Below are 21157 nucleotides of genomic sequence, written 5' to 3'. Positions count from 1 at the left end.
GCCCTCGCAGGGTGCTGGAGCTTACAGTTTGAGCAGGGGAACAGTGTGGTCATACTTCGCAGCCTCCTCTGGATTGGGATGACTTTCTATCACGTCCCTCTCACCCCGCAGCACGGTTATGTCTACATCGGGACCGGTGAGCGAAACAACGACTTACCCTTCATGATCTAAATACTCAGAGACTTTCAGCACCCGAAATCACATGCGATGAATCTATTGGGCAGGTTCAGCACAACATTATCCAAGGTTAAGCTGATGAAGATATAAATATTTAATTTGTAAAGCTGTAGAGATATAAGAATATCTATTGCCGGCATTTCTTCCTGCTACATTGAAGATATTGCTGTTTGAAACACATTCCAGATCAAGTAAAGTTCTGTGCAGCATGGTTCATCATAATTCATTATCAACCAAGAGATATACACATCAATCAATAAACTATATTCATTCTAAGAAATTCAGTGTCATTGTAAAAGAGTACCTGTCACTCATACATTGTTTGTTTTTGTTTGCTTGAAGAACTTTTAGGGAATTCAGCTCATCTGCTTGGAATAAAGCAACATTATGTTTGATGATAAAAAGTTCTATAGAGTCCCAGCTCAGTGCTGGGAAAACCGTTCCTTGCACTTTGCAATGCTCGGTGATCCCAGCTCAAAACTAAACAGCGTATGGGGATCCCATCCCAACACTATACTGTACATTGCTATAAGAGTTGTAGAGATTTCTTTTAGTATTTAAAGCACTTTTCTGTTCCAGTTTGGGGGGCTGCTATCAACATACAGACTTCACTTTAAGGAAGCCTGCAGTAAGCTTCAGCACTACTTGACACCTGGTGAAGCCTGCTGCCCGCTTTTGTTTAAAGTGACCACACTCCTATGTCTGTAACATGGCAAATTAGAGCTGAAGCAAATTTCACCAAAGTTGCACAAAGTGCACTATAAGCTTTACCAACAAGACCCAGGAGACATCAAGGTAACATAGCACTCTCCTGAAGAGGCAATGAGCTATTTGTTCATTGTTGTGTGGTGCATACAGTCTAAGTTGACCTGAGCTTCTCAAATCTGTCCACGGGCCCCACTAACAAGTTGTTCTGTATTTTAAGGTAAAATTGTATTAGCTTCACTTTTGCAAAACCTGAAATAAATACACATACAGAAATGTCTGCTGGTACAAGTAAACCTGCTTTCAGCAGCTTGGTCTGATGAGTTTAATATTAATAATATTAATGAATAGACCCTCTGCATAGCAAGGACTGGGCAGTGTACTGAGGGGGGAAGGTGCAGCCTGTCTGTCCGCTCTACAGATCCACACCACATCCACATGGTATAGATGCATTTACATATCTGCAGGACACAAGGTGAGAAGAGAAGACATTTATTAACCATGGCAGTTCATTGTTTGTATAGGAGAGGTTTTTTACAGTAGCGCACATTATCCTTCAAGATGGGGTCCCCAACTGGCATTTTCACTTTGCACCACTTAAGTCCTTTCTTGTAGATTGGCCGAGCACTGGACACAGACCATCGAGTCAGATACCTGCAGGGGAAGCAGCCGCAGAGACATTAATATAATGATGGCTAAAGGATGGTAGCAGAAGCAACACAGGGACTGAAAAAACAAAACCAAGCAAATGGTACACAAATACCCTACAATGCTGAATCACATATCAAGTCACAAGGCAGCCTTAAGCCCAACCGTTTACTTCCACTCACCTCACCCCATCCTATTTACCAATGGTGCATCATCTCTTAGGAAGCAGCAGAAGGAGCTGGGTGAGTTCTTTATGTTTTTGTCAGAAATTGTTTGTTTGCCTGTTGCAGTTAAGCAACTAGGTCTTCTTCCCTACCCCAGCCTGGGAATGGGCCGTGACAGAGCAATACAGACTGTTAAAGTTATCTCTCTGCTCCTCCACATGTGACTATAAGACACTTGATTGGTGCAGAGTACTGCGGCTCCCTCTCCCAGTCTGAGTGCTGCTGTACAGAGGAATACAAGAGGCTTAAAACAAGATACATGATGATAAATACACAAGGGGGCCCATGGGGAGGCTCACAGTGCCCAATCCAACACTGAATATATAAAAACGCCTCATTGGACAAAATGCAGAAATATTGACATCCAGGTGCGAGTGGGCCCCTTCAATCTTAAGAAGTCGGGGTAGGTACAATTATGCTAGGGGTGGGGGCAGCTTGTCCTCCTCAGTGAAATATTGTAAGACATGATGAATATTTGTCTTTATTATAATGCAGAAAGCACAGAAGGGAATCACTGGATAACAATGTACCCTGCGGATCCACCTGTCTGCGTCTCCCCCACTTACCTGCCATTCTCCAGGACTTGTCTCCACATTCTGCCTTCCTGATCTGACAGTACTTTGCCCTGTGTCCCTCTGGGTAATACAGCAATAACTTCTCTCCGCCTCTGTGCGTGGGGACAAAGAACACCAATGGGTACACAGGAAAAGGGTGATCACAAAACCCAACCACAGCAAGAGAGATCACACCTTGCACCACAGGCCAGACAGAGGAAATGTAACACTAAGGGTTAAACATGCTACAAGCTTCCTGCTGCCTTCCCACCCCTCCAGGTAGCATGCACACCTGGGACCGCCCATAGAGATTAACTTTGTCCTGGCCATGAGGAAATGCAATAAAGTTTATTTAGAGGATCAGTCCAGCTGAATATTAGTTATTGAGGATGCTGGAGGGGTACTGGGTGTGACCCCATGCAGGTTTGTACCCATGCTGTTCCCATTAAGAGGGGCTCCCACTATCCCTGATCTGAGATCCTGGGTGCCTATTATTTGGAGCCCCTATTCCTGTGCTGAGTTTCTGGCTCTCTACCCCTGCTGTGCCTATTATGAGGGGTAACCATTATGCTGGAGATTCACGACTAGAAGATATAGGGGAGGAATGAGTGGAATATATTTTCGTGGAAATGTTCATAAAATTGGCAAATCCCCAATGCAGGGCCAGACCAAGGGGTAGGTGGAGGAGGCAGCCGCCTGGGGGAAGAAGGAGGCATAGAAAGAGCGGGACCTGCACCCTGCTGCTGAAGTAGTGCTCAGCTCACAGAATGGGGGCGCACTTTGTAAAACAAGGGCTTAAAATGAGCCATTTTTCTGTTCACCTTGTTGGTGGTGGTGGCACTGGCATGGCATTATGAACAAGTGGCTGAAACATGTCACCCATTTATGATAGGTTGATTTTAATATATTTTCCTTAAACTCCCCCTAATGCCTGTTCCAGGTTCTGTCCCGGTCCCACTAGCACTCAATGCACTGGCTGAGCACAATCTATAGGGGGCTGCACACGACAGTGACACATATGGACAGAGATGGAGGAGAGGACCCTGCCCCAAAGAGCTTACAATCTAACAGTATAAAGACACGTTTTGTTTCCCTCCATGGCGTCTTTCACTGGGAGAGGAAGAAGCAGCACCAAGAGACAACCAGACTGCTGCAAACTCTCAGAGCTGTCAATCTAATATTCCAACCACATTGGAAAGCCATGACCTCATCACTTTACTGATCATCCTTCACCGTCCAATCAGCAAGCTGGATGAAAATCACAATTAGGTTGTTATGGCTTTACAATAGCTGTGCTGATCCTGAGGGGTTTCCACTCACTTTATTACCAGGTAATGATGACCCCATGATCCATGCTTTAAGTCAATATCCACCGCCGACTGATTTTATTTATGCCCCCCTTCCCCTCTCATGACCTCACAATGTGTCTTCAGGTTTCTGTTAACATCAGAAAGACCCTTTGGAAAGAGACCACATTACCAGGTAACTATGAATGTATTCTTTTATTAATCCAGGAAAAAGATTTGGCTCTCATTGTGTCACATTAGGGATTTAGTATTTTGGGGTTGAGGTCAGAAGTTTGTCCCAGGCTAGAGTAGTTTTAAAAGCAAATTATGTTTTGCCCGAACAGAGTTACTTTAATTTTTCATAAACCCCCAACATGCAAAATCAGGCTTTGAATCTCAGAGCTCCTTTGCCCTCTTCCATCGAATCACCCCTGCACCTTAGATTGGGTCATGTCAGTGACATCACAAGTACTCATTATCCGTGGTAGGAAGATGAAGGAACTGCCCCCTTGTAATGACATCTCTGCACCATTGTCCTGTGAGTGGGGCAGAGACCGGACAAGCAGGAAGTTAGCTCAATGACGCCGAACTTCCAATATTGCAGATCGGAGGGGGCTGCATGGGAAACCATATTTGTTTTATGTGCGACCCTGGGGATTGGTGGCTCACATGGGAATAAATCCCAGCAGCTGGAAGGGTGAATGGGGTACTATGTCTCATATCTGCTGGTACTGCCCGATTCCTCAAACATTTTGGCGTAAGGTAGGTGACATTATAGAACAAATAACGGGGGTGGCCCTGGAGTGTACACCATGGAGTTTTCTTATTTATTGTACTAATTTATCCATAGGCAGATACAAAAGATCGATAGCTCCTTTCCTTCTATGATTTCACGCTGCTGCAAAGGTTCCCAAGAACCTTCTGTGAACGGTTGGTTCAGGAAGACGGATGAGTTGTGCTTTTTGGAGGAAAGCCAGCATGACTCCTGTGCAACGGAATCATTATTTACTGAGATATGGGGCCCTTAATATTGTAAAAACAGGGTGTGCAGAGAATACCCAGTGCATAACAGGTTCTTTAAATAAAATGTGGGTGAAATCCCAGAAATAATAGCAGATATACCTAAACTTTAGTTTTAGGCTGTGAATTAGAAACAAAGGTTGGGTTTATTCTTGTAAAATATAGTATATTTTCTCCCGTTTGTTTTCCCCGTCTTTGCCCTTTCACATTTAATTCTTTTTTGTTACTTTTGCTTTTCCCTTAAACGATTACCTATTACAATTCTGATGGTTAGTTAAAAAAATATATGTTATAGGCTCTGTTATCTTTAAACCATGTCATGTCACTTGTAACCATATAATTCATTTATTTTTTTATATTTCTAATATTATTTTAAAAATCCCAGCAGCTAAATGAAGTGGCAGAAGAGGAAGGAAAGAATAATCTGCTGGGCTAAGCACCGGTTCCAAGCTTTTCAGATCTGAAGCTGTGATTACAGAATCCTCAAAATGTTATCTTTGTATTTCAGACTTTCACAAAGTACGATAATAAAACATTAATAGGACTTTACTTCCAGTGCAAAAACACAAACCAGAGGTCCAACATTTCAGCCAACACCCACAAAATCTGCCATTTCTGTAAAAGAAACGATATAAAGTCTATTTAGGAAATAGAGTCAGATTTAGGCCCCTTTTCTGGGCTATGCCATCGCCTCTGAATGAAGAGATAAGTGTCCGGTCTCTGTAGCTGGGTCCTGGGACGCCGCCAAATCCTCATACAAAAACAGTTTATTCAAACCCAGATAATACGCCCAGCATCTTTTAATGTGTAACACAACTGAAATCTGATTTACTGCATCGCTAAATGTGAGGAATTCAATGTCTGGCCAAGAAGAGAAAACTTCAGACATTCACAAGCAGAAGCGGGCATATCGTGACAAATAAAAGATAAAATAGAAGGAACTGGCAGCGCTCTAATAGCTCTGATTCACTTTATATATCCAGAGAGGAGGAATGTTATGTAACTTGGCCCGGCTATCCAAAAGAGGTCCTGCTGGGTGCGCCAGGGCAATGACTTCCATACACTGGAACACAACTCTGATATTTTCTGATATAACTCTGATATCATCACCTTTTGTTACCACAACAATGGAAAATCCAGCTGATCCTGGTCATAAAAACCTCACAAAACATTCTGTAACACAATCATTGTCTGTGTTACTAATTTAGGTCCAATTCTACTTCTGAAGGCTGCATTCCAGGTCAGACGGGCGTCGTGTGGCCACCATCGTGCCATGATATTGTCAATGACCCCATAAACTGTGAGAATTCCTTGAGGGCCCAGTGTGAAGGCAACAAATTGGCAGCAAGAAGTGCGATCAACACTGCAAGATGAACCCTCCCACATCGAACCAGATGGCAGAATAATTACCTGACCTGCCATGTTACATAGTGACATACAAAGTAATTGGGGCTTTAGGTTATTATTTATAAAATTTAAAGCTTTTTGAGAATGAAATGGGCACAGATGTTTTATTACACTGGATTTGGAGTGGACATGCACTCACCTGTTTTATACTTACCTGTCCATGTTCCGTTACAGGTGTGGCCATCTTCTTCCTTCCTTGGTGCTCTCTTCGGCCACCTTGATTGGCTGGGCCAGGATGTAACTCCTGAATGGGCATGCAGGAGTTCATTTAGTCCCGGCAACCGCAAGGGAAGTTAGTATATGCCGGGTATTCCGGGAACCAACGCCAAGCTCCCAATAAAAACCTTTCTTATATAGACTTGCAAAGGCTCTGTGATGGCTCTATAATAATATATCTAACAGACCAAAAAGGAGGAAGATGAGAGAAGGTGATTGTTAGGCTGTGTGCACACTTGCAATTTTTATTGCTGGAAACAAGCGTTCATGATCATTTCCAGCGACAAAAGAGTGACAGATGAATGAATGATCTCTGTACACACCGTGCCATTCTATTTTTTGGGGAGGGAAGGGGAGAAAATGAGCTGCACCGTGCTGTGCTCTCCTCCATTGACTCGTACAGCAGTCATTCATAGATTCTTCAGATTGGATCCATGAATGACATCAGGCAACCACCGTACACATCACCCCAAGATGGGCTCAACACTCCATATCAGGCGAGATACCTCTGACGTGTGCACAAAGCCTTAAGGGTTTTATAAACTCTAATGAGCTGTGCTGCTTTCTTTTCCCTTACATAAAATAAATTCTACATATAAAATCCCCACCCAAGTGAAAGCATGTGCGTCCTCTCGTCATGAGTCGTCCCCTCGTTGTGTAAAGTCCTCAGATCTATATCTGAGCTCATGTAGATAAATTATTTCCATCCATCAGCACGGCTTTCTACTTCATACGTCCCACATTACAGGGTGAAGCCAAAGAATGGACTGGTACTGATGGTGGGGATTTGCCCCCTGTTGGTGAGGTCAGGTGCTGATGGTGGGGATTTGCCCCCATTGGTGAGGTTGAATACTGTTGGTGGGGGATTTGCACCCTATTGGTGAGGTCAGGTGCTGATGGTGGGGATTTGCCCCCTGTTGGTGAGGTCAGGAGCTGATGGTGGGGATTTGCCCCCTGTTGGTGAGGTCAGGAGCTGATGGTGGAAATTTGCCCCCATTGGTGAGGTTGAATACTGATGGTGGAGATTTGCCCCCATTGGTGAGGTCAGGTACTAATAAAGGATGAGAAGGCCTGGCTTACCATTCCCATTCATTACAAAGGTGTTCAGTAAGGTGAGGTCAGGGCTCTGTGCAAGACACTCAAGTTCCTCCACACCAAACTGGGGACACCATGTCTTTATAGAGAGGGCTTTGTACCCCGGGGCACTGTCATGGGGGAACAGAAAAGGGTCTTCACCAAACTGTGACCACAACGCTGGAAGAGCACAATTGTCTGCAATGTCTTTGTATGATGGAGGATTACCAGGACCCGTCACTGCACTAACATTTAGCCTTTAGCGTAGAAAAGGTGAAAGACACTGGTGGTAGCTGGTAGCCTGCATCTATGACGTAGATAATTAATATCTATTATTTTAGTGTGGATACTGAATAGCAGAGAGAAGAGCTCAGTATGGGCCCTCTGCACACGTCAGTGGTCTAGAGAGGGGAGAACCTGTGAGCGGTGCTATTATATTCTCCTGGACCTGGTACAAGAGATGTGATTCTTTGCTTTTTATTCATTTGCTAGACCAAACCTGAACATAAAGTTAGTGGACAAAAGTATAGATCTCCTCGGTGTTCCACAATCCCCAACCATGAGATGTTTGTTAATCTTTTTTACATTTTACATTACATTGCATGCTCAGAAGTAGCTTTGTGTTCCGGTTAAATCTCACAATGTTCTATTTAGTATGATAAACCACCCCCAGTGGACTTAGTGGTCACAGTCACCAAGCTGGTTGTTGTTAACACTGAGCTGTAGCAACGGTTCTGTTCCAATCAGCTGACAGACAGGGCGACATTTACTGGGTATCACCAAGCAATAAACAGACTTTGTGTACAGAAGAATCTTCCAAGCTATGGACCACAAAGAAGAAAACACAAAAAAGATGAATTTAGAGTCTTAAGACAGGAAAATGCCGGCATTATTCGAAGCATCTGCACATCATAAAGAGATCAGATACAGCCACATCGTTGCATGTTTGACAAATAGATAATTAGTATTACACCGTATTTATATAGCACCAACATATGACGCAGCGCTGTACATAGTCATGTCTCCAGCTGTCCCACATAGGAGCTTACAATTTAATGTCCTTAACACATCATATGTCATCTTTCTTTAATACAGTCTAAAGTAAATTTTTTAGGGGAAAGCCAATTAACCTAACTGCATGTTTTTGGGATGTGGGAGAAGTACCCAGAGGAAACCCACACAAACACGGGGAGAACCTGCAAACTCCATGCAGATAGTGTCCTGGCTGGGATTCAAACTTGGGACCCAGCACTGCAAAGGCCAGAGTGCTAACCACTGAGCCACTATGAGGTTTGCTTCATTTTTACCAATTCACAAACAATTGTCCTCTATTGATTGGCTCTTTAATGCCATTATCAGCATTATTTATTGTGCCACAGCAGCAGCTTGTCATTGCCTCTTCATGCTCGCTGTCTACCGGGAACTGCACGTGTCTGCACTGCAAGTACTGCCTGCAGAGGTCCATTTTACCTGCAACTTATTGGTGCAACAATCTTGCAAAATCTGTGTAGCAGGAGAGGAATTGGTGTTTGGTTGTTCTGTGCTGTGTCCCTGCATGAAGGTGGCCATCTAGGTATAGGTGAAGCTTGGCTTCCTCACACCACAGCTGCCCCCAGATTACTGGAGGGGTAATGATGGAGGAGGAAGAAACGCAGATCACAAAATAGATGGAGCAGAGGAATCCTTACACTGCAGGTCCTCAGGTACAGCTTCCCTTCCATCATCGAGAAAAGTGAACACCACAGTGAAGACAACACCAAATATTGTAGCAGCAGTGCCCTATGGCTACAGCTCAGAGGAACAGGAGTGCCTAGGCACAGGGAGTCATCTGAAGTTCACTTGTAGATCACAGATTTACAAGACTCCTGGGCTTTGGCCAATATTTTGTTCACTGGACCCAATATTGGTAATAACTTAATAGAACTCCAAATTCGGCTTACTGATTCTCTGGCTTCAATATTTTATTCTCACTGACCCAGAAGAATTCTGCAGTATTAGAACATGGACGTAAAGCAGCCTACACATATAACTGCTCTGGTTTGTATTGAAGCCACTGGTTCTGCATAACATTCAGGTAGCTGGAAAGCAATAAGAGACCCCCAATGGCAGCCCCCACATTGTGCACAGAACCCTCTGACCTGCAGTCTCACTTCTCATATTAGCACATTACACATATACAGCCATTGTGTACTCACCACAGTCGTGTTCCCCTCCTTCTTCTCCACCACTAGAAACAAACAAAAACAGATTGTGACAATAAAAATGTGACAGAAGCTCCGACCGTTCCCAGACACCCCAAATATTCTATTCAGCGAGCGCTAATAAAAGGAACAGAAATCTCTGCATTGGTAAAACAGCAGCAAAGGGCTCTGAAAGCTCTGATCAATGAAAAGACCCCCAGCACCCCCTCATGGCAGAGAATAATGGGGGCTGCCACCACCAATCCCCTCTGTAATGCCGGGTTACCTGGCTGTCATGCTGATTCTTTGGGTTCGGTATTTTTAGTCGGTGAGAAGTATTCAGCTTATAATGTCTGACTTTCCCATGTCACCGCCAGTCAGAGATGGAACAGCAAACAGATTTGTCAGACCAACAATGGCGGCCCCCAGATAAAATGCAAAGTCACCTTTATAATATTCTATGCCTGAGACACATTCCCTTTGTATTTACTTACACTTCTAAGGATAACTGTGTGTTATAGAATGTCCAGTAATTCTCCCCCCCCGAAGGAGCTGCACCTGGGACCTCCTTAGGTATGAACGGGGCAGGGTATTTATGTTGGGGGAGGGGTGCAGGGTATCTGATCATTGCAATAAATAATTATTATCCTATAAGAATAATAAGATGATGATTCACCCTAAAGTGAGCCCGGTCATTGCTCCTACTGGACAAACAAGCAGGTTCACCACCCCGCTGCACACATTCACCTTCCATTCATTTCTTCCCAGCCAATAAGAGTGAAGGACAGGCCTGGGTAAGCTCCAATCTCACAGAATAAGAACTTACACAGCACTATGGACCCGCCAGAACTGTCCCATGGGTGAGTCACGTGTCACAGGTGTAAAGAGGACCTGTCATTGAGACACCCATCTCCCAACATGACGTCAAAGCCCTAAAAATCTGGGTCCCCCATAGGTCACCTTGACTCATCATGTAGAAGAGTGGAAATCATGAAAATGTCAGTAAGGACATCTGTGAGGAGAACATGTGACAGTCAATGACAGGTTCCCTTCGGAGGAAGGACAGCAGTTATTATGTCCTAGAGGTCAGCCCGTGATCCTTTTCCCGCTTCCCCCCTTCCCTGCACTCACACTCCCGCAGGCCCCGGCTCGGTGCCGCCGCTGGTCTCCATCCTGCCTGGCTCAGAAGCCCCAACCCGGCCCGGACAAACCGGGTGACAGGTGAAAGCAGCAAACTGGGAGCCGCCATCTTCTCCAGGAAACGTCACTTCCGCTTCCGGCGTCCTTCTCCATAGAGATCAGACGTCTGAGTCATTTTCCGCTGGTTTCCTTGGCAATAAGGAGCTCAGAAGCCATCTTTGTTTTGGGCAGCTGTGGGGAGGTCATTTCTGTCATTATTGTTTCCCCTGAGCAGCTTCACCTGAGGGACCCCATTACTGGGCCCTGTGTACCAACATTTGTACAAAGTATACTGACCAGGAGGCATGCTTTCACTGGCTGCATGCTGTTCCATTTATTGAAGTTTTAAAGTCTAAGTGTTAAAGTTGCAGAGTTTGTTCATGTGACATTTTAGGGAAATTGTTCATAAAGTCCAACTACTGCTTAGGGGCTTCTGCTGACCCATGTCACCCTCTTCCCCTTTTTCTGCCCTTCTGCATCTCTCTCTCCACCCTCCCTTTGTTTCTATTCTCTCTCCAAAAAAAAAATCATCCCTACCAGGCCTGAAAATGAGAAATTTCCAAACAATCTGAAGTCCTTCATTCTACAGATAGAAAGATTATTCACCAGTGGGAAACATTCCAGACAGTTGTCAATCTTCCCAGGAGTGAATGTCCCAGTAAATTCATAGATCAGAGTGCAATGCTCAGAGAAACCCCCACAGCTCCATCTCAGACTCTACACGCCTCAGTTAGCGTGTTACATGTTAGAGTTCATGCCGGGACAATGAGACAAAGACTGAACAGGTATGGCTTGTATGGAGGGGTTGTCAGGAGAAAGACTCTTCTCTATAAAATGAACATGGCAGCACGGCTTGGGTTTGGAAAGTTCCATCTGAACAAATGATGTTTGGCCATAATACACAGCGCCACATCTGGTGAAAACCACACACAGCATATCAGCACAAACACCTCATACCAACTGTGAAGCCTGGTGGTGGAAGGATGATCGTGCTATGCAGCCACATGACCAGGGCACATTGCATTAATTAAGTCAACCATGAAATCCTCTGCATACCAAAGTATTCTAATGTGAGGCCATCTGTGTGACATCTAAATCTTGTCTAAGATGGGTCATGTGACCGGACAATGATCCCAATACACCAACAAATCAACAACAGAATGAAAATAAAAGAATCAAAGTGCTGCAATGGCTGAGCCAAGGTCCAGATCTCAACCCCATCGAAATGCTGTGCGGTAACCTTAGGAGAGCCGTGCATAAATGATTGCCGGCAAACCTTAATGAACTGAAGCAATGTTATAAAGAAGAGTCAGCCAAAATTCCTCCACAATATTGTGAGAGGGATAAAATCCCCCAGAAAATGACAACCTCAAAGTTTTTCACACAGGGCTCCATTTTATTTGAATAAATAATAAAATGATGGGATCCGTGTTGTGTTACACCTGCGGTCAGATTTTATTATTTTAGGATCGGATGATTTATTATTTTGCCCTGATATGTAAAGCCTGAGAATTGGAGGAGGGTGTACTTGTCTGTACTGTAATCCGGCGTCTCTGGGTGTGTAGTTACATAGTTGGGTTGTATGTAGGTCGGGGTGTCACCATTGTAGGAGATGCAGAGTATTGGTGCTGATGGTGGAAGGCGATTTGGGTGAATGATGCAGCCATGATGGTTTGACCCCCTCACTGGGTAGGAAATGTCAGTATAATGGTGCAGGGGATTCTTTGTAGAGGATATGAGTGAGCTACAACAAACTCTGCAACTTTTTTCCTTTGCCTGGATAGTGATATATAACTTACATATAGATATAATATCATTAATTACCTTATGTCTGCTATGTGCTGATTATTCCTATAGGGGCCCTGGAATTGGATATATAACCCCTATTTAATGTACAGTGCTGTGTAATATGTTGGTGCTATTTAAATACTGTATAATCATAATAATAATAATATTAATAATTATAACAATAGCCCCCATGTTAGGGGTGCAAAACCATCCTGCAGACTAAAGACCACCCAGAGCAGCAAACAACACAGATCAACAGTGACACCTAATGGCCACTTCAAGTACAGCCAGAGACTGAGCCAGAGCTGGGACAAATGGTGGATTATTCAACTGGATTATATATTACAAACAAATGATAAGCAAATGTTATAATACAAAATGTATTTGGGAATTTATTGTTAATTGCTGTGTAAAGTTAGACAGGAGGGGGGTTGCCATTGGTGGTCTGCTGGTGTTTTAACAAATTTACACATGTAAAACGCTAAATTGGGTAAAATAAAAAAATATGCCAAGCTAAAACGCCCAGTATATTACCATAAGCAATTGTCATATCATGTCATTATATTGTATATGAATGCCCACCGCCTAGATTGTAAGCTCTTCGGGGCAGGGTCCTCTCCTCCTGTGTCACTGTCTGTATCTGTCTGCCATTTGCTAACCCTATTTAATGTACAGCGCTGCGTAATATGTTGGCGCTATATAAATCCTGATTATTATTATTATTATTATTATTATTGTTAATAATAATAATAATAATAATAATAATATTGACCCCACTGAATGGGTGTGATGTCATTTTTGGGGCGGCCTCGTATTTAAAAGGATTATTGGAGCACACAGCTGCAAATAGTGTAATCAGGGCATCAGCTATTGGATGGTAGAGATCAGTGTGCAGGGGTTGTGCAGGAAACCCCTTTTCCCCTAGGTCATACATTTGATTGTATGGGGGGTTTCCCTGCACGGGAAGGAGCACAGAATCCTCCATGTTCCCTACATTGGTCAGTGAGATGATTGTGCTTCAATCTGAGGATTTACTGACCCTCCAATATGATGGAACCTCAATCCTGAGAATATTCTACAATGGGGTCAATGGTGGTTGTCTGATATTACTGCTTTCACTGGAAACTCATCCTAACCCCATATTATAATAAATATAACACCTATAAATCTCTGGGGTTTGTATCTTAAACTGCATTTTATCATAGCAAATATTTGAAAAAAAGTCAAGGTAAGTAGCCACATTACGTTCTACGTATGAGAAAGCGATTGAATAATTGGTGGCCAATAACTAGACAAAGCTCAGAAAAATTAATAAGCGTATCAAGCTCACAAAACATCACACAAAATGTTGGTAAGCAGTAGGGGTGAGTGAGGATAACAACAAGTGCAGTCGTCTCTGTTCCTGACGCGTTTCGCCAGAATGGCTTCCTCAAGGGAGTGTGGAGACTTACACCTATCTTTGCTTGCTCTGTCCAAACAAAGGAAATCAAATCAATCTTTGTGCCTTTTGCATATATTTGCAGTGTTCATGGCTTCCATTCCTCCTTAGAGTGACAGTGTGCTTGTCTTTGGGAGGAAAGGTCTATTTATAAAGTAATTGAAACACATGGACCTGGACAATTCTCCACCAATGAATGTTTCAGTGAATGTCACTGCCTGGGGGTGTCTCCTGTCAGCTGGTGGTCTCTCCCCACGCTCCTCACCTGTTGTCACAATCATTTCCTAAAATTTGCAGACTCTAGTTGGTCAGGAAGGAGATGCTGGTTTGCTGATAAATGTTTATTAAAGATATTGCAGTAAAAGATTAATAAAATGAAAATATAAATCAGAATCTAGGAACACACAGACAGCTGTACTACAGATTCTAGTAACCTAGGATTGTCTACATTGGTAGTGACATTGTTGTTTTAATGTTTCGCCTATTACAGTGACTCCATCTAAGGTTATAAAGTTACACCAATCCCAATTCACAGCTTCTCCACTTTCAACACAAAGTTCTGGATGTCGGCGGCGAGCAGTTCTGGCTCTTCAAAGGCAGCAAAGTGCCCTCCGCGGGGCATGTAAGTGTAGGTGACGATGTTACTAAACTTCTCCTTTGCCCATACTCGAGGGGCGTGTACCAGCTCACAGGGGAATGCAGCAATTCCAGTTGGTACATACACACCGATCCTGGAATAAGATAAAATCACAAAAGATTTACATGTTCCCGCCCCTGAGGAGCTTGAGCCCATATAACCCATACTTACTTTGTGTCTGGGGTGCTGTTATAATTCCTTGGGAAATTCTCCTTGTAGAACCTCATGGAAGATGCGATGGATCCGGTGACCCAGTAGATCATCACATTGGTCAGGAGATCATCAAGGGAGAATTTCCTTAACAAAGAAAGAAGATATTGATTGGCCACTGGGGTGTCATTGTTTTTTTTTCTTTTGCTAACAAGCAATCCATGGTGATACGTGTCTATTGCATGGGCTGGTAAGGGCCCTACATGATGCAGGCCCATGCCATGGGGTGAGTCCTGGGCAGCACAGTCACTGTTACAGAAGAGTTTCTTTTCAGTTATTTTGTATATCAGCTTGTGTGAATCTACCAAGATGAATCATTATAATCAATAGGTGTGAATCCAGCAAGATGAATTATATTTGTATAATTTTTGATGTAGGAGTGCTTCTCCTTATGTGATGATATTGGTAGATATGGCAGTAACTGATGCAGTGGAATGTTGCATCTCACCTGTCCAGGCCGCCATCTTCCAGATCACGGAACACAGAGTCTGTCCAGGTGGAAAACTTCTCCAGAATGTAGGCTGCCAGTCCAGCTGGAGAGTCGTTCAAAGAAGAACCTGCAGGAGTGGAGAGTTCTGTGAGAAGCAGCCCCAATGGAGGAACTTATCCCAATGTTATGACTGTGCAGCATCATCTGCCAGGAACTGCCCACATAACCCAATGATGTCCTGGTCACATTGTCCCCCCAACAAAATGCAATAAATCTTTTTACTGTGGTGTTGATTTTAAATGTTTTGTTTCATTGAATCTTTAGCCTCTGATGAAGCCATGCAGAGGGCTGAAACGTGTTGGGTTGTTACGTTTATGATTTGGGCTTAGAAATCTACCGCTCCAAGCTGGACAGGGACAGAATAAAGCCTCTTAATTAACGTAATGAAGCTGATTGAAGCAAGCGTAATAACTGAAACCTAATTTTTACAAATCCTTTAATGAGACTTTTCAAGAACTGCCTGAAAGTTCCAATCTGTAAAATTCCCCAATTATTGGAAGAATGTAGCCTGGATGAAAAAAGCTTCTGATCTATCTGTTGTTGGTTACAGATGTTGATTTTGGGGTGTACAGATTTTTGCAGAAGGAGAATGCACTTATGTAATGTGGTAGAAATCCTGTAGAATAATAAGATGTAATATGAAAACAGTAGATCCATAAGAACAGCTGAGTCTGATATAAATGTGCAGCCAGTACCCCGTCATCATCTTAGTGCATGAGGACAGGGAGAGGCTGCAGGACATCGGCCGCATTATGATGTAACAATTCATCAAAAATTAATTTTCCAATCCAATTCCCCTTATTCTGCAAAAATCAAATATGCAAAATTCACTGAAAAAGTTTGGAAAGCCCCCACTGAGTTCTTTTTAATGAGTTGTTATCTTCATAGATTGTAATTTTGATTACACCACACAACTCCCTACGCTTTCTAGGTCCTATGTTAGGATCCAATTCTTTCTGATCCCATGGTGGTCCTGAGCCAGAACCTCGTCCCTAGATCTACAATTTGTTATATTATATAAAATCTCATTTCCCAATGATGAAACAGACTGACTGTTCAGATGAAATTTATAATCATAAAACTCTCTCCCAGGGATCGGTATCGGTTGTTTTATTTTCGGTGATTCTTACCGACGGTGTCGGGTTTGGTGGCCTGAATATGGAGGTATCCGGTCTCCCGGAGAATGCTGAACACATTCTTCTCCATGTAGGGATATATACGCCTGGAATCTTCTTGTGTCAGACCAACCAACCAGGGAAGATATCGGCCAATTATCAGGGATTTCAGTCTCTTCAGTCCCCCAGTTGGGAGAACCATGAAGTTGAGGTGAAGTCCTTTCACTGACCTGCAGGAAGAATGCAGACATGTTATGCTGAGTGATAACCAGAGGAAACTTTATTTAGATTTGTTCTCTGACAACAGAATTTGGCAAATGGAGCTGGTGAAGATACTTGTGGATTCCTGCGTGATGCACACCCTCAGTGATCTTCCTAGGGGCGCTGCTTATGTTCCCTGGTCCCCGGGGTAAATAATCAGGCATTCATTGATATATGAATATAGTATTCTTGGACTTTGCTAAACTCTTCATACATACTTACTCCGGCTTCATCTGAGACAGAAGTGTGCAGATTCTGCTGCCCCAGTCCCCACCCTGCAGGTAAAACTCCTTGAATCCCAGTCGGAGCATCAGCTTGTAGAATATCCGGGCCGCAGCGAAGGCCGTGAATCCTGTATTATGGAGAAAACTCATTTCATGATATGAACCAGCTTGGGATCTTCTCTACAGACAGGAAACTAATATTCTCTCATTGCAGGGCCTCTTTATTCTGAATTTACAGCAATCTACTGCAGCAGGTGGGGAGCACCGCACAGGGTGACTGAGACCCCTCTGCAACTTTCCCTCTCTATTTCACACTCAAATTTCCAAGACAGGTTTAAATCTAATTGGCTTTGTTTGTGGAAGGATCCCCGGGAGAGAGTCTGGGAATTCCTCCCTTGCATCAGAACCAGGTCAGTAAGAAGGGGTCTCAGATCACCAGATTATAGGAAGTGAATCCCCCTTAGACAGATGAACAGGCGTCCCCATTGGATGATTTCCCTTTTTTATTCTGGAGGCAACTAAAACATTTTGTATTTCCATCAATTTATTCTCCCAAATATCTGGTTGCTATCTTTGTCCCCTCTGGATTATCAACTCAAATTGTCCCAGTGTCACAATTATTTGTGGGGTGGATGGTGATGGGAATTTGCTCAGAAACAGGAATCTAGGGGAAATCTTCCAACGGTGACAATCGCACTATAATGCACAGTGACATCCAACCACCTGAGAATATCTAAAGATATTCCATACACACGTCTCACCTTTCTTGTGTGATGCCTCCGAGAAGCCGTACCCTGGGATAGACGGACAGATCACCTCAAAGACAATGTTAGGGTCCAGGCCGTGCTTCCCTGGGTTGGTCAGCAGCGGAATTATCTGATAAAACTCATAAATGGATCCTGGCCAGCCATGGACCATCAACAAAGGAAGAATCTTCTGCTTGGAGGACAGTTGTGGGGGCTTCACATGGATGAAGTGCACCTCCAGACCTGCAGAAGGAAGGATTAATGTATTACAAAGGTCTAGTATGCCCTGTATAGGTAGAAATATGGGGTCACCATCACTAGAGGGGTCACCAGCAGGAAGAAGGAGGTCCTGATTCCTCTATATAGATAGAATTGTGGGGTCACCATCACTAGAGGGGTCACCAGCAGGAGGAAGGAGGTGAAGGAGGTCCTGATTCCCCTATATAGATAGAATTGTGGGGTCACCATCACTAGAGGGGTCACCAGCAGGAGGTCCTGATTCCCCTATATAGATAGAATTGTGGGGTCACCTTCACTAAAGGGGTCACCAGCAGGAAGAAGGAGGCCCTGATTCTGATATATAAATAGACTTGTGGGGTCACCATCACTAGAGGGGTCACCAGTGGGAGATAAGAGGTCCTGTTTACGCTATATAGATAGAATTGTGGGGTCCTGATACCTTCTATGGTGGTCTTGTAATGGGGGTATCTGTTTAGGATCTTCACTTGCTTCTTCCAGTCAAACCCATTTCTCCAGTAAGTAACAACTTTCTTCAGCTGGTTGGAGTTGAAGCCATAGTGAAATCTGGAGTCTTCCAAAGGTGAAAAGAACCGCGTGCGATCGAGACGTTCATGGAGGTCCTGGAATAACAATGGGTCAGACTGTCCTCACACATAGACAACAGATGATAAATATGGATTTTACTATAGTCCTTTCTGGAGCTCCTCCAACCTTGGTGAACCATCACCTACAGCAGATGCTCAGTAGGTGGGACACACTTTGCACCATGTGAAGATGTCCCACTTCTGATTGTTGCACAAATAGATTTTTATTAGCTCATGTGATGTGACCATACAATATTCAGTAAGCACAGTTTGTTAATCACATGTACACCTGGATGACCTGAGAGGTTGATGTGTGGGCTTATTTGATTTTCAGGACTCCAGAAATTAGATCTCCCTGGCTCAGTTCCCACTTACCTTGGTCTACTAGATGCTCCTAATCAACTTTGTGTGTTGGGTATCTTTGCTCACCTTGGGTATTCCTTCCCACTTAGGTCTGTTGGATCCCCCCTCCCCAGTGTGTTGAATGTTCCTGCCCAATATGGTCTGTTAGATGTTCTTGCCCACCTTTAGATGTTGGGTATCCTTCCTCTCACCCAATTTGGTCTGCAGGGTGTTGCTTTCCAACTTGGTCTCTTGGATATTCCTTCTCACTTTGGTCTGTTGGATGCCCCTCCCCCCCATTGGTCTCTTGAATGTTCCTGCCCACCATGGTCTGTTAGATGTCCTACCCACCTTGGTATGTTGGGTGATCCTACATGGCTTGATCTGTTGGAAGTTGCCCTTCACCATGGTCTTTTGGGTCCTTTTCATCCTGCCCACCTTGGTTTATTGGAAGTTGCCCTCGCCTTGGCTCAATGTCCCCACCCACCTTGGTCAGCTGGATAACCCCCCAACCTCAGATTATTCCACCTACCTTGGCCTGTTAAACAAATAATAAATCCAGAAGGAGTAGTGTATGTAGGGATGTGAAAACCCCTAGGTGATTTACCTCACCAGCATCCCCCCATGACACATAGACTATACCGTGATCTCCGTATATACACCATGAATTCTTTGGGTAAATACTTAATTTGACAATTGATACCTCAATATCCTGATCAGAGGCCTCGATGATGAATGGTCTGATGCTGGTGTCCTCACTCAATAAGTGGGGCTTTTCTCCAGGGCCCCACCATCCTTCTCCCAGCTCAATGCTCTTCACCTTCCTGCTGTGCAGCTTCCAGCAAAGTAATGCACCCCCCACACCGAGGGCCACACTGGGGACCAGAACATTGTGGGGCCAATGAGTCCCAAGGGCCTCCCTGTGGAGAAAAGAAAGCATGCTGAGAATCCAGAATAGTCAATGGACAGACTGCACCCCTCATCCGAATATTACCCCTGGACTGCCTGGACCTTGGCATAACATACAAGGAATACATCTTTTTCACATTTACCATTTACTAACCAACCCAAAGATATGAAGAATCTTTTTTTAGGTATTTATTGCACTGTGAAATTAGAGGACGATTCCACAATATTTTGGTGCGTGGCAAAACTTTCCTAGCTGAAAGCAGAGATCACTCCTCACCTACTTTTTGTTAAATATTACCTCTCCACGTGACAATCCCTGCACAAATAACATTTTATAGCAGCAATTTCCTCTATGACTGGTGTAAGCACTGCGTGTACATTGAATGATATATTAATGAGTTCATTTCCAGCTTTATTATCTGCCTGGAGTTCAGCTTGTATATTATTATTCCTTGTATGGATAGAATACGACACTTCCCTATGGGAGCATTTCCTTACAACAATCCAAACTATTATATCAGGTATTACAGAGACACCAATGATTTATATTGCTGAGATTAGCTCCTAATTCCCTGTATGATCTCTGCACCCAATACGCTCTATGACCTAGCATGTTATATGCAGATAGGAATATACAGAGATAAAACAACTGGATGATGACAATGCTGTATGACATAATGTATATGGAAAGTGGTGATGTAACTTCCTGTATAATATATCACCTATATCTGGAGAGCTGTGATGTCACTTGCTGTAAAATGTATCACCTATATATGGAGAGCTGTGATGTCACTTCCTGTATAATGTATCACCTATATCTGGAAAGCTGTGATGTCACTTCCTGTATAATAGCTGTGATGTCACTTCCTGTATAATGTATCACCTATATCTGGAAAGCTGTGATGTCACTTCCTGTATAATATATTACCTATATCCAGAAAGCTGTGATGTCACTTCCTGTATAATGTATCACCTATATCTGGAGAGTTGTGATGTCACTTCCTGTATAATATATCACCTATATCTGGAGAGCTGTGATGTCACTTCCTGTATAATATATCACCTAAATCTGGAAAGCTGTGATGTCATTTCCTGTATAATGTATCACCTATATCTAGAAAGCTGTGATGTAACTTCCTGTATAATATATCACCTATATCTGGAAAGCTGTGATGTCATTTCCTGTATAATGTATCACCTATATATTGGAAAGCTGTGATGTCACTTCCTGCATAATGCATCACCTATATCTGGGAAAACTCTGATGTAACTTCCTGTATAATATATCACCTATATCTGGAGAGCTGTGATGTCACTTCCTGTATATTACTGGTGGTGTATTCTGTGATGGATTCTGTGTGCAGTGCAATGGTTGGATACAATGGTATAAGATTGTGATGCATTCTATAGGGAGGATGAAGCCTTTGGATGAGGATATTGGTTCAATGTTCTGTAATAAATCTTATAATGTTGCTATGAAATATTCAAACATGACCCAGTGAC

General features: G+C 43.4%; 3 protein-coding genes across 3 annotated transcripts in view; 1 reads left to right on the top strand and 2 right to left on the bottom strand.

Annotated features, from left to right (window-relative positions):
* Nucleotides 1-457, top strand: part of RSPH9 (radial spoke head component 9) — a 6860-nt gene extending 6403 nt beyond the window's left edge. Inside the window, exon 5 of the mRNA XM_072410036.1 lies at nucleotides 11-457. Within this exon, the coding sequence (XP_072266137.1) occupies nucleotides 11-171 (161 nt within the window). The 3' untranslated portion in view covers nucleotides 172-457. The remainder of the gene's footprint in view (nucleotides 1-10) is intronic.
* Nucleotides 458-1358: 901 nt separating this feature from the next.
* On the bottom strand, nucleotides 1359-10774 carry MRPS18A (mitochondrial ribosomal protein S18A). The gene is made up of 5 exons (XM_072410316.1): nucleotides 10623-10774; nucleotides 9468-9538; nucleotides 6176-6265; nucleotides 2321-2421; nucleotides 1359-1557 (listed from the first exon to the last, which is right to left on the bottom strand). Exons 1-5 carry the CDS (start codon nucleotides 10738-10740, stop codon nucleotides 1392-1394), a joined length of 546 nt encoding a protein of 181 aa, XP_072266417.1. The 5' UTR covers nucleotides 10741-10774; the 3' UTR covers nucleotides 1359-1391.
* Nucleotides 10775-14222: 3448 nt separating this feature from the next.
* On the bottom strand, nucleotides 14223-19665 carry LOC140329641 (epoxide hydrolase 1-like; the record flags this gene model as incomplete). The annotated part of the gene is given in 8 exon segments (XM_072410035.1): nucleotides 14223-14627; nucleotides 14705-14830; nucleotides 15192-15300; nucleotides 16364-16578; nucleotides 16832-16961; nucleotides 17595-17822; nucleotides 18259-18439; nucleotides 19449-19665. Coding segments are annotated over 8 exon segments (1408 nt in total), but the record flags the coding sequence as incomplete, so codon positions are not given.
* Between the last annotated feature and the right edge of the window lie 1492 nt (nucleotides 19666-21157).

Source organism: Pyxicephalus adspersus, chromosome 4 (assembly GCF_032062135.1).
Source record: "Pyxicephalus adspersus chromosome 4, UCB_Pads_2.0, whole genome shotgun sequence".
Lineage (NCBI taxonomy): Eukaryota > Metazoa > Chordata > Amphibia > Anura > Pyxicephalidae > Pyxicephalus > Pyxicephalus adspersus.
This window is presented reverse-complemented; position numbering and strand designations above follow the sequence as displayed.

What these genes read in the sequence shown, in the direction of transcription:
- MRPS18A (XM_072410316.1), bottom strand. Translation starts at nt 10,740, where the DNA reads ATGGCGGCTCCCAGTTTGCTGCTTTCACCTGTCACCCGGTTTGTCCGG. An exon ending in GAGCCGGGGCCTGCGGGAGT is followed by an intron (nt 9,539 to 10,622) that starts GTGAGTGCAGGG and finishes GTTTGTTTCTAG; the next exon opens with TGGTGGAGAAGAAGGAGGGG. An exon ending in CAAGTCCTGGAGAATGGCAG is followed by an intron (nt 1,558 to 2,320) that starts GTAAGTGGGGGA and finishes ATATTAATGTCT; the next exon opens with CTGCGGCTGCTTCCCCTGCA.